Source organism: Nycticebus coucang, chromosome 10 (assembly GCF_027406575.1).
Source record: "Nycticebus coucang isolate mNycCou1 chromosome 10, mNycCou1.pri, whole genome shotgun sequence".
In the NCBI taxonomy this organism is placed as follows: Eukaryota; Metazoa; Chordata; class Mammalia; order Primates; family Lorisidae; genus Nycticebus; species Nycticebus coucang.
This window is the reverse complement of record NC_069789.1, coordinates 51581497-51594575: the sequence shown is the minus strand read 5'-3', so window position 1 is coordinate 51594575 and position 13079 is coordinate 51581497. Positions and strand designations below refer to the sequence as shown.

The 13079-nt window shown below is 42.4% G+C and overlaps 1 protein-coding gene across 1 annotated transcript in view; it reads left to right on the top strand.

Annotated features, from left to right (window-relative positions):
* The window catches only part of HHAT (hedgehog acyltransferase), a 387319-nt gene that overhangs the window by 199757 nt on the left and 174483 nt on the right, over positions 1-13079 (top strand). Inside the window, exon 8 of the mRNA XM_053607789.1 lies at positions 7627-7662. Coding sequence (XP_053463764.1) covers positions 7627-7662 — 36 coding nt within the window. The remainder of the gene's footprint in view (positions 1-7626; positions 7663-13079) is intronic.

Sequence of the window (13079 nt, the reverse complement as noted above, 5' to 3'; positions counted from 1 at the left end):
CCAAGAATAACATGCACAGGATTTTTATTCTTCATATTTTCTTGAAAGGAAATCCTGGTTTACTGTGGGCTGGTAGCTGTGAGATTATCTTTTTAAAAGGTGATAATAATTGTACTACAGTTTGATAAGTATCTTATTTCAGAAGAGAAAGACCATTTCTGTCTTCAATGACTCCTTTAGAGCCTCGTCTGTCTGCAGTGTACTCTGCTAAGTGTCAGCATACAGGGCAGGAGGGCCTTATTACAGTGTATCATTCACACACCGATTCACTCCTCTGGGGATCTGCTTGGTAGCCGGCTCTGGCTCTTGCTTGTATAGGGCTTGTGGTCCATTGAGGGAGAGAGTATTTGATGTTGATATTATATTAAAATTATTGTTGATTACACCATAGCATGGTGAGTGAGTGGTTGAATACCTGAAGGAAAGAGAACAGACTTTGATGTTTGATACTCTGAGCTAGATCTTGATTCAGCAGTTCACTAGCTACTTCACTAGGATAAAGCCGTGAGGCTTTATAAAATAGGGGCCTGTTTTACAGGGTAGTTGTGGGGATTAAGATAACATACAGAGTGCCTAGCACAGTTGTGCTGTGTGGCCTAGCACAGTGCTTGCCCTCTAATTCTAAAAAAAGAAAACCTGTTGTACCCTTCCTATGGGAGGCCATTAAGGTGCCTTTTGCAACTATATAAAGAAACTGAGAAGATATTTCTAGAGTTCATCGGTTTGCTAATGTTTTGAAATTAGTGACAGCGTCACAATAGCCTCCGGAACCCTTTGGAAGGAGCCTAAATCATCTTACCACAGTAAATAGGAAATTCATCCTGTATATTTCAACATTGCTGACAGAGTGAATTTTAACTGTTCTCATCACAAAAATGTCAAGTATTTGATGTCATGGAGGATATATTAATTAGCTTGATTTAATCATTCCATATTACATTAAAAAAATCACCCTCACTTTGTAACCCATAAATGTAAAGTCCCCAAAGTTTGTGTGCAATTTACAATAGCCAACTATTTTAAATTGCACAGGAACTTTATGGACACCCTGTATGGAACTTTATGGACACATCAATAATATTGACAAATTATTGATAACAATAATAAAGAATGAACTTATGATTCTGAGGTAGTTTCAAAAGCCCATAAATTCAAATAATCATAGCACGAGTCTAGACCACGGGGTAGACCACAGTGTTCTTTTGGACAGAATCATTTTCTTGTGTGATACCTAAAATTATCATTAAGTTAATAGTAAAATAACTGCATTATTTTTTCAAAATAACTCATGTAAATTTATGTAATAGTTCATAGTTGTAAATGTGCTGTTCAGTTCTTTCTGAAGGGAACAGGACAATAGCTATGTAAAATTTTAGGCCCTACCTTCAGCATCCTATTAATGCTTAGCCTGATGTTTCGGTGAACAGGTTGCTAAGGTTGAGATACCAAGTCTTATGAATAACAGCTTTGTGAACCGCCTCATTCTCCACCTGGTAGGATATCTATCTTTGGAATCTAGTTTTGATTTTCATTTTGTATATGCTCACTTGTTCATAGCTTAAAACAATGAGGAAAAACTAATCAGTGGCAGAAATTAGATTCTGATTTTAGCAGACATTGTTAATTTCTATGTTAAAGCAGAAACTTTTTTGGTTTTCCTTTTGCAGGGAGTGTGCTTTTTTTTTTTAGTTGAAAGAATCATAGCTTTACAGGAGCCTCAGAAGCACATTGGACATGACTTCCCCCCCCTGAATTATTTGAGATTAGGTTGAGGACTTGATACAACTATACCCCTAAATACCACAGGGTGTGTTTCTAAAGACGTTCTCCCACATAAAAGCAATGTGCATGTTGAATATCCCTTATTTGAAATACTTGGGACCAGAAGTGTCTTGGATCTGGGTGATTTGGGATTTTGAATGATTGCATCATGGTGGTTGAAGCTCCACACATCTGAAATCTGAAATGCTTCAGTGAGCATTTCCTTTGAGTGTCATGCCAGGCTAAGAAAGTTTTTGATTTTGGAGCATTTCAAACTTTGGAGTTTTGGATTTGGGATGTTCAGTCTGTAATGACCAATATCAGAAAGTTGACATTGTTGCATTGCTATCATTTATTCCTCCAAACTAGGGCCCTGTTTCTTGGGGGAATCTTCTAGCTAGTGCAGAATGTCTGGGTTCAGATTCTGGCTTTGCCCCTGACTGGTTGCATGACCCTTTCCACCGTAAAGTGGAGATAATAACAGTATGTACCTTAGTATTGTTGCAAAGACAATTGTGTATGTGTGTGTAAGGTAGAAGCTTGCCTGGTTCATGTTAATCACGCTGTGTGTGTTGGCTTTGATTGTTAACACCCCTGTTTGTCCCCTCTCTGTGTGTTATATATACCTGCCTGCAGGCCAAGAAACTGCAACCTTTGCTCTCCTTAGGAAGCCTCATCTTTCTTTCTCACATGATCCAAGGAAGGCGAGAGACAGAATTGAATGAAGCTTGGGTGTATCCTACCCATGCTTTTCATTCAAGGTGAATGAAGTCTCTTATTGAAAAAGCTTGCTTTTTGACCCGCCTGAGGAGCTAGAATATTCATTAGACTGATAGCCTCACACCTTCATGTGATGAGTGACCATAAAACTTGTCATTGGGAAGTATCTCCAAAGCCCGGAAATGTGCTTTGCAAGGGAAATCCTTCAGGGTATGCTGTAATCATGGATAATTTCCTGCCCATTAGTTGAATAAGGAAGATAAAATTTGCCTTTCATTGTTGTATTTCATAATTCAAATGTGATTTTGAATATGTGTAATTTTTAAATATTTAATAGGCAATGCCCTAAAGCTTAGTATATAGTAGATACAGCACCTGCTATGGGTGGAGGAGGAGAATGGAGAGAGCTTTAGCTGGTTGGCTGCCCTTCTGGGGCAAGGCACAAAGGAATGTTAAGAAATTTATTTACTACCAAATTATTCCCTGGAGACCGTGTCTAGGTGTTGCTATGACTTGGGTAAACCTTATAACCATTTAGACACGCAAAGACAAATATTATAAGATGGCACATATGTGGGGTACCAGGGTTGTCAAATTCATAGAGACAAAGTAGAATAGGAGTAAATAGGGAATGGGGGTTAGTGTTCCCTGGGTAGATTTTAGTTTGGGAAGATGAAAAAGTTTCAGAGATAGACGATGGTGATAGTTGCATAAAGAATGCACTTGATGCCACTGATTTATCTGTAACTTAAAAATGGTTAAAATGGGCCAGGTGTGTTGGCTCACGCCTGTAATCCTAGCATCCTAGCAGTCTGGGAGCCCAAGTTGGGAGGATTGCCTGAGGCCAGGAGTTTGAGACCTGCCTGAATAAGAGAAATACCCTGCTTCTACCAAACAAACAAAAAACAAATTATCTGGGTGTGGTATTGCATGTCTATAGTCCCAGGTACCTGGGAGACTAAGACAGGAGGCTCACTTGAGCCCAGTAAGCCCAGGGGTTTGAGGTTGCTGTGAGCTATGATGATGCCACTACATTCTACCTGGGGCAACAGAGCAAGACTCAGTCTTAAAAATAAAAAAAATAAAAAAAGAAAGAAAAAGAGTTAAAATGATAAATTTTATGTTATAATGTTATATATATATATATATATATGCACAATAAATTAATTTTAAAAATCACCTGTAGCTATGATCTACAGCTGCCCTAGAAGGTGAACCATTTTCCAAGTTAAATCAGCTGCAGAACGATTTCATTTTCTCAGTCTAGAAGTGAGTCACCAAGCATTACTGTTGGGGTCCCCTTTTAGGAGGCCGAAGCCCTGACTGAAGCCTTTATGTTGCTTGGTTGGAAATTGAGTAACCTGTGGCACTCACGGCTACTTTTCAGGTGACCCTTTCCTTCCGCATTTGCCCCGACTCCCCTCACACGCTGTGTAAGTCTGTCAGCAAGTCTTGCCTCTCCCACAGAGTCCTGGCTGAGCCCAGTCACCTCTCAGCTGGACAGTAGGGGCTTTTTATGTGGTCCCCCTGTCCTGCTGCTGCTTTTACTCTCATTCTCTTTGGGACATCTGAAGTGAGCTTTTTAATCCAGAAATCAAGCATACGATTCCCCACCCTCAAAAGCGTGAAATTCAAACAAATTAAAAAAAATATCACTCTCCTATTGAAAACCCTTTAGGTGCTTCCTATTGATGTTAAAATAAAACCCAAACTCCCATAGCTTGTCCCTGGATCTCCCAAGATCCAGTCATCCCAGCCTTCCTTCCTTTCCTAACGTGGGTCCTTTCCACAGCTGTCCTGCTGTCTGGAACATCCTTCATCTGATCTTGGCATTATTGATCCTTTCTGACCGTGTGAGTCTCAACCTAAACGTCACCTCCTCAGAAACCCCCCTCTGTCCTATCACCTTGTCTGCATTTTATATTATTGGTGGTTATTTATTTACACATTCATTTTTTGTTTACCTCTTCCAACTAGAACAAGAACACTGTGAGGTCAGGTCATCCCCACAGCCTAGGTCAGTGCGTGGCACATAGAAGTTTCTGACAGAAATGTCTGTTGAATGAATTGCATGAATGTCAACACCCAAGGAAGCAGTGCAGCCAAGATAGAAGACATTTCCAGTGCCAATTACTCCATGGGAGAAGTAAGTCACATAAAAAGAACATAAGAGGCCTTATAATACATTCCAGAAAGAGAGACCCTTTACTCCTGGGAAGCAGTGGGGTAAGAGGAGCTTACTTTGCCTCCCCTCCATTTTCCCTCACATTTTCTGATGCTAATTTCCACCCTGGAGCTTCTCCAGCCCACTTTGGTTTCCAGGTGATTGTTTGCTCTTTATGCTTCTTTGCATCCCAATGAACTTGCCTGTCATTGGGTGCTGAAAGCTCCCCAGCTTGTCTTGACCCCACATTCCCTCCATAGCCAATCACTCCTGCATGGGGACAAAGAGTCATCAGTGCACCCTGTGTCACCGTCCCTCATGTCTGTACAGTTAGACCATGGCTGTGGGTGGAGCTGGGTGTGGTCTGGTGTGTGCCACCAAGATGACTGTTGGGAGCAGGCTTTCCCTGCTGGTCCCAGGGCCCACTTCCCAGCCCTCCCAGTGCACTCTTGTGCTGACTGTCTAGCCTCTCCATGAGGACTCCATGGAATGGCTTGTCCTGTGACCTCAGCTCTGCCCCAGTGACCTCAGCTCTGCCCCAGTCCCTCAGGGGTCCCTGCCCCCCCTCCCGACCTCACTGCTTTCTGGGAGTAAAGGGTCTCTCTTTCTGGGCTGTATTATAAGGCTTCTTATGTTCTTTTTATGTGACTTACTTCTCCCATGGAATAATTGGGACTGGAAACTCCATTGAAACAACTTTTAAAAATAGGAGGGAAGATGATTGCCATGTCCTGAGCAGTGCCTGTGTACCAGGCGCTGTGCTAAGCCATGTTTTTATATCATATCACTGAATTCTCATAGCTTCCCTATGGTTTAGGGCTCTTCATTCTCTCAGAAGAAGCTGAGAGCTAGAGAAGTGACTAACTTTCTGGAGCTTAGCTGGCACTAAAACAGAGGTGGGGCCTGTGGAGCAGGTGGGCTGACTTGGAGCATGGCAGCCACACTGGGAGAAGTGGAAATCTGGTGGAAGAGGGACGGAATTAGTAATAATGAGCAGTGGTGAGCACCTGAGCTTTTAGTGGGATATTTGAGAAAAACAAGAATTCATGCATTTTAGGGCCCCCAGCTATGCCCTCCGCTGGCTTCGAGCTCTGTGTAAGTTATTTACCTTCTCTGAGCTTTAGTTCCTACACCAGGAACTAGGGACAGCAAGAGCTGCCTCACTGGCTGTGTATGTGAGCACCGAACACATTCTAATCACTAAATAATAACATCTGTTAATGCTATTAAACTTTTCATTAGTTTTTCAGTATCTTCTCCCTGTGCCCTGTCACTCTGCTGAGGGTCTCTGATTCCTTCCCTGTCTGTTTTGTCCTGTGGTTCCTGGAATAGAGGCGGTCACTTTCCATAGCTGATGTAATTGAAAAGGCCCATAGGCTTTGGATGAGTGAGGGAGCTGAAATCTCTGTTTTAACTTCAATATACTTCTTCCTCCTATATTGTAGATCTGACAAGCAGAAACGACATACTTCTATCTGTGGTGTGGATATTTGCTTATGTAGCTCAGCAAAGACACCTTGCTTTTTGTTGAGAGAAGGAGTCATTTCTGTTTATTAATCTGTATTAAATATAATTATAGGATTTAGCATTTCGTCAAGGTCAATGTAAAATCAAAGGAACCACTTCAGCTCTCCCTATAGGTAGATCTCCCTTTAGAGAATAGCTTTGTGCAGAAGATTTATGAATAAATGGAATTCATATGTTTGAATCCCATTTTCCCTGAATTATGTAATTATTTCAGTTAAGTGATGTAATGAATAAGGTACCTTGTATTTTGGCTTTGACTTTGATTATTTTCTGTTTATTGTCTACAAACAGATACTTAAGTACTTAAAAGAATCTTGCCATTCAAAGGTATCCCACAAGGAATCCTATTCTGATGTCAGTAATTACCTGTCATAGATCAGGTGGGGTGAGGTACTAGGCATGCAGGGCTGCTCCAGAGAGCAGCTGGGGGACAGCTGCAAGCTAGGGACACTCGGCTAAGACCTGGGCACCTGCACCACCAATTCCTATGTCCATTGCCCCTTGTCTGAAGGGACTGAATTAACTTTGGCTTTATTCAGGCAGACTGCCAACCTAAGAGGTGAGTCTGGTGGGTGGGACATAGCAACTACCCTTTAGGTATTGGGGTAGCAGTTACGTCTGGTGGATAGCAGCATGAGTCTGGCCACCCAGTCTTTTCACTCATAGTCTCAGAGAGAAGGGCACTGGCTAAGGGATCAAAGGCTCAAGAAGAATAAATATACTAAACAGGTAAACCAAAGCAGTGCCATTTATATGGACTAAGCCAGTGTGATGGTGACAGGGGAGGCCGTGACTTAAAGTGTCTGCTGTAGGTAGGGGCTTGTGGAGTGCCTGGTGTGGGGCTCCACACAGTGGCAGGCAGCTCCTCAGCTAGGGCATAGAGCTGCAACTCTCCTCACTTCCCTGCTCAGGGCAGACCCAGAGTGGGGGCAGGTGGAAACTCCAGGGACTGTAACTAGGTGGGGCTTAGAAGACAGGAGTGGACGCCCCCTTCTTCCTGTGAGCTAGTGTGGTTTTGTGCTTTGAAAACATTTATTTTTCAATAAGTGAGGATCTGAGACACTAGTGTTATGAAAGAACTCACCTGTTAAAGAAGTGGGAGACACCTGGGAGATCCACCCTCGTGGCCTTTATTTCTAGAGAGACTGTGCTTACAGTTGCTGAGACACTCTTGCTACCAAAGAGCAGTGTCTCTGCATCAGCAGGGCTTGTTAACTCTGATTTCTGGACCCCAATCCATATGTCTGAGGAGGAGCCCGAGAATTTGCATTTCCAGCAATTTCCCAGGTAAAGGCCCCTCTTACTGCTTCAGGGGACATACTTTGAGGTCCACTTTCAGAGAGTAATTGATTGATTCATCATGCTGTGAATGCAAATTAAATATATTTTTGTCAAGTCTGTCTTTGGTGTAAATATCTTTTATTGACATGCTTATTTGTGTCTCCTTTGAACAGGTATTTTGATGTTGGACTGCATAATTTCTTAATCAGGTGAGCCCATGATTTTTGTTGTAGATAACATTAAATAGCATGTCTATTATGAAAGACTGAAATGGAAAATATTTCCTTAAGTGTCTTGACAAATAATGGCAGTTGTATACTTGTCAAGGAAACATTGCTAACATTGTGGGTTTTTGTGTTGTCCAAAATCATATATGATTAAGCAATTAAGGACTTCAGTGTCTAAAGGGGTTTATATCGGAAGCGATAGTTGCCTGACATCTTGGATTAGCTTCATGACAACTACTCATCTGCTGGAAGAACTCAGAAAAATGAGGAGTGCTGGCCTGTATGAAGACATTAAACAACTCACTTCACCAATTGTCCATCCATTGAATTTGATCTTTTTAAAGTGAGTCTCCTGGTTGTTTTATAGTCACGAAGATACAACCTTGTTCATAATTAAAAGAGAGTGCAGATGGCAGTTTATATCCTAGTTTAATGGTGATTTTTATCAGAGTTGTCTTATGGGGCATATTAATTTCACATAGCTGTTACATCAAGCAGAGATTAGTAGAAATATACCAGAATATTAATAGTGTTTATAAGAATATGCATGATGTTTTTTCCTTCTATCAACTTTGCTGTATTTTCTAAGTTTTTATAATTAGCATGCGTTACTCTACTAATGGTGAAAATTATGATCATTAAAATGCCTGCCAGGAATATGAGGGAAGCAGAAACGTCCGCTGCAAGATGGTAAACTAGAGATGATGAGGAAACCAGCAATCACTTGGGTGTCCAGCCTACGGGCCACATGCAGGTTATTAGAGGACTGTTTTGCTTGTTGGTAATGTTGGATATCACGAAAAGTGTGCACGTAATGTTCACAATGTAGGGTACGCAGCACACCCTCTGGGTGAAGGGCTCAACTTGAACTTTGCCTTAGAGGCACAAACAATGTAACCGAATCATTTGTACCCTCCTATTAATCTGAAATTTAAAAATATTAAAAACCCCAAAGTATGCACAGACTTTTTTTGTTTTCTTTTTTGCTCATCAGCTTTCATGAGTGTTTGTGTATTTAAAGTGTGGCCCCAGACAGCACTTATTCTTGCAAAGTACAACAGAAAAGAAGAGGAGGACGGGCGCCTCTGAGAGTGATTTGCTTCCTACAAGTGTGTGACTCTGAGTGCTAATTAATTCCAGCAGTCTCCTAATGAGCAGGCTGTCGCTCCAGTGTGAGTCTGGGGAGAGGTGCGGTGGTGGTTCAGTTCTTCACCCTGGTAAGATACCCTTGCAGGGGAAGTGTGCATAACCGACACCCCCTTTCTCCTCAGCCAACAGTACTGCCTCTGTGCTGCGTGGGTTGGGTTCTGGCGGAGGCTGTGTACACCTTGTCCTCTTTTCCGAAGGCTTGTCCAGGGTTGCACTTTGAAATCTTCACCTGCCCCAGACTTGAGGAATGTGGCTTGTTCTAGCTTTCTTCAGGGTAATGTGTAAACTACTACCCTTGACACAGCAAGGTCAATGCATTTTAGCAGGAGGGATAAAAGGCCAGCAGTTGTGGGAAAGCAGGCGGGAGGATTCCACAGCTAAACCGATCCTAGAACGCTGTCTGGGGATACTTAGGCTTTTCTGAGCTGACGTCTTTGGAACCTTGCACCACTCCCACGCTTCTTTTTACCTGATGCCTTGAGCAGATGCGAGTTTGTACTTCTCTTATTTCTTCTAATAAGTTTCTTAAGGGCAGGGATCATGCTTTAATCACCTATCAATGATTAAATTCAGAAACTTGTATAGACTCAAGCTTCAACAAACATTTGTGGTAGGAGTGAATAATGGGATGGGACAGGACAAGGAGGGGGAAGAAGCAAATAGTTGTCAAGCTTACCATGTGCCGCTCACCTGGATATGTGTGGGAATACTGTCACTTGCAAAAACAGACATTAATTTGAAGCGTTCCCTGAACTCACCGCTTGCCAGGCTTGTGGTTTGAGTGAGAGGTGGTATGCCTTGGAGATCCCTCCTCCCTTTCATTCCTCTGTGGTACAATAACCATTTCTCCTGTGTTGGGTCTGGAGGAAGAAAAAGGGAGATAAAGTGGCTCTAATGTGACAGGGCCTTGCCCTGATGGGAGGGCCTTGCCCTGATGGGAGGCCCTTGTGAGTAGGTACTAGGAGATGCTCTAACTGGCCAATTTGAACTGTGTTCTGTGAAGCAAGCAGAACGGCGGAGAAAGGCTTCTCTCTGCCCTGCCATCTCCCTGCAGTGTTCCTTTCCCTCACTCTGGTAGAGGTAGGGGCAGACCAAAGCTTGTCCAACTAGGGAACGAGTCTCCCCTTCACGCAGGCACCCCCAGCCTCTGTGAGTAGGTTGCTTTATCCCTAGCACAAGACCAATCTCCCTACTAAGCTAATAAGCTAAGGACTCCAAGGAGTCCTTCCTCTAGGTCTCTTCCCAGCCTGGGGTGGGAGTGGGGAGTGAGAATGGGGCGGGGAGCTGGGTGCTGGGAGCAGAGTCAGTTCTCCATCTCTTAGTAACCTGAGATGGGTGTCTTGCCTCTTTATTTGCAGTTCTCTTTAGAAAATAGGTCTTTTCTGTCTCCAGCTTGGGAGGTCACATTTGATGGGACTAAGTCCTGTTTGTGATTGGATACCTCAGTGAAGATTGTTTGACTGGGACAACAACCCTGAAGCCAGGTTGAGGAGGGTGGGGAGTGTGGTAGGGTGGGCAGTGAGGGATGGCAAAGACAGGTCTTGTAAGAAGTTATGCTGTGAAGAGAGAGAAAGGGCAGTGGTGGACAGGGAGGGAATTTTTTCTTTCCAATATGAGGAAATCTTGTATTTAGCCACCAGAAGGTCTTAAGTGCCCTTCATTCAGAGAGAAAGCAGTTTCAGTTAGGTGGAAAGAAGCAGAGTATGATTACCAGGGGGCAATGAGTGCTTCCTTAGCCACTCCTAGAGCAATGGCATTTTCCTATAAATGTGTCACTGGATAAAAAATCCTTAGAGGGTTGGAAGAGGGAGGGGTGGGGGATGGTACTTGAGGAATCCTTTTCCCTCTGTGATGGTCCAAGAGAAGAAAATATATTTCCTTTTGTAAAAAAGGAAATGTGGGAGAAATTGGATTTTTTTTTTTTTTTCCTTAGAAGAATTGCATGTATCGGCTCTAACAAGCTCTTAGCATCTACTTTGGTTTGTCAGGCTTTATTGAATGCTTAGTGTTTGGCATAAAAGAAAGTGTAGCTTGCCTGAAATTAATCAGCTGCATCTCTTAAATTGATGAAAGTAATGTCAATTTCCCTAGCATGATGAAATTTCCGCAAAGTCAAGGGCCCTGTCTGTGGTCTCAGCTCAGGCAATTGCAGGAGGGAGACATACTTCCTTTTAAGTTGTTGGCGTTTTCTACCAAGGGTCGGGCAGGAAGGAGCTGTCATGTTTGATGAAATGTGAACATTTTTGGTATTGCTGTTTTATGATGATGATTATGGGAATATTCAGTGAGTTTAATCCTTCTGCATCTCATAGAAATCAAAGAAAGTTTTAGGAAGCAACAATTGCAACTCACCTAAGAATAGCTTCAGAAGAAGCCTATTGCCTTGAGTTCTTAATGTGACACTACAAAAAATACATAAATAAAGGAGAAAGGTGATCAACCTGAGAAAGAGGTTAAGAGATTACAGGATAAAGCAGCTTTGTTTCATTATAGGTAATAGGGTGGCTTGTTTAAATGTAGCTGAGTTTATCTTGGGCAAGAAAGTTTTTAAAATTATTTTTTTGGTTTGATTCTTGCTGCCTGAGGCATATTTCATTTTATCCCAGAATTGTAGCCACTTTTAAGACAAAAGGTACACTTGCTGTCACTTATGTGAAATCTTAAAAAAGTCAAACTCATGTAGCAGCAGAAAGTAGAGCAGTGATTACCAGGGTCCTGGGGGTGGAGATTGAGGAGTTACAAGTCAAAAAGACAAAACATGTTAGCTAGACAGGAGGAGGAAGCTCGGGAGATTTATTGTCTAACATGGTGTCTAAAGTTAATAACGATATATAGTTGGAAATTGCAAAAAGGATAGGTTTTTAAGGGTTTTCACCACAAAAAAATATAAAATGTGAAATAGCTATGTTAATTAGCTTGATTTTGTCGTTTTACAGTGTAAACACATTTCAAAACGTATCATATACCGTGAACATACACCATTTTTATTTGCCAATTTACAAATAATAAAAAGGATGGATAAAACATTCTTTTTATCTCCTCCCCACCTGCACCTATCTGAGCTTCTCAGGTGGGGAACAGTTTTAAGTGACGCAGGATGCTATCGTGACTTTGTTTTGAATTGACACATAGTACATATTTATGGAGTGCAGTTTGACGGTTTGCATATATGTGTTGTATAATGATCAAATCACGGTATTTGATCATGTGTTTGAGAGTTGATCAATGTTCAACTCTCCTACCTATTTCCTATTTACAATACCTCCGACTGCAATAGAACTTAGTCCTCCAGTAAACTGTAGTTTTGTACCTTCTGACCAACGTCTCCCATTTACCCCTCCTCCCTCCACTCACCAGTCTCCAGTAACCACTGTTCTACTCTCTGCTACTGTGATAACTATAAGGTAGCTGTGGACTCAAGTTACAAAGCCAGATGTAAAGTAACAGCCGACGTTTATTTGGCGCATTGGTGTAGGTGGCTGACACTCAATAGGCATCAGTCTACAAGAGCAAGTTGCTTATCTACTGAAGGTTTTAGGTAGGCTAAAAGGGGGAGAATGTTACTCTGGTGTGCTAGTGACTGTTGCCAGGTATAGTTCCAGCTGGCTTCCAGCTGAGACCATTCCGTTCATTCATGGTTTAGCACCCACCCCCACCCAGTAGGTATTGTGTCCACTAATTCCTCCTTCCTTCTGGCTGGGTCCCAGAAGGGGGTGGTTTCAGCAGAGGTCGCTGAACAGCCAAGATAGAGTGCCTTGTGCTCAAAATGGAGTGGCCTATTCTTGCTCTGTTCTTGGAGTTCCTAAGACCAATCTATTAATATCAATTCTTTTCTTTGTTTTTAACATATTACGTATGAGTGAGATGACTACGAGGTATTTCTCTTTGTGTCTGGCTAAGTTCAGTTAACACATCCTCCAGATCCATCTATGTAGTTGCAAATGACAGGATTTCATACTTTTTTTTTTTTTCCAGACAGAGTCTCACTATGTCACCCTAGGTAAAGTGCCATGGTGTCACAGCTCACCGCAACCTCAAACTCTTGGGCTTAAGTGATTATCTTGCCTCAGCCTCCTAAGTAGCTGGGACTACAGGCGCCTGCCATACCACCCAGCTATTTTTTTTTTTGTTATTCTTGTCATTGTTTGGCAGGCCCAAGCCTGGTTCAAACCCGCCAGCCCCGGTGTATGTGGCTGGCGCCCTAGCTGCTGATCCACAGGCGCTGAGCCAGGATTTCATACTTAAAAAAA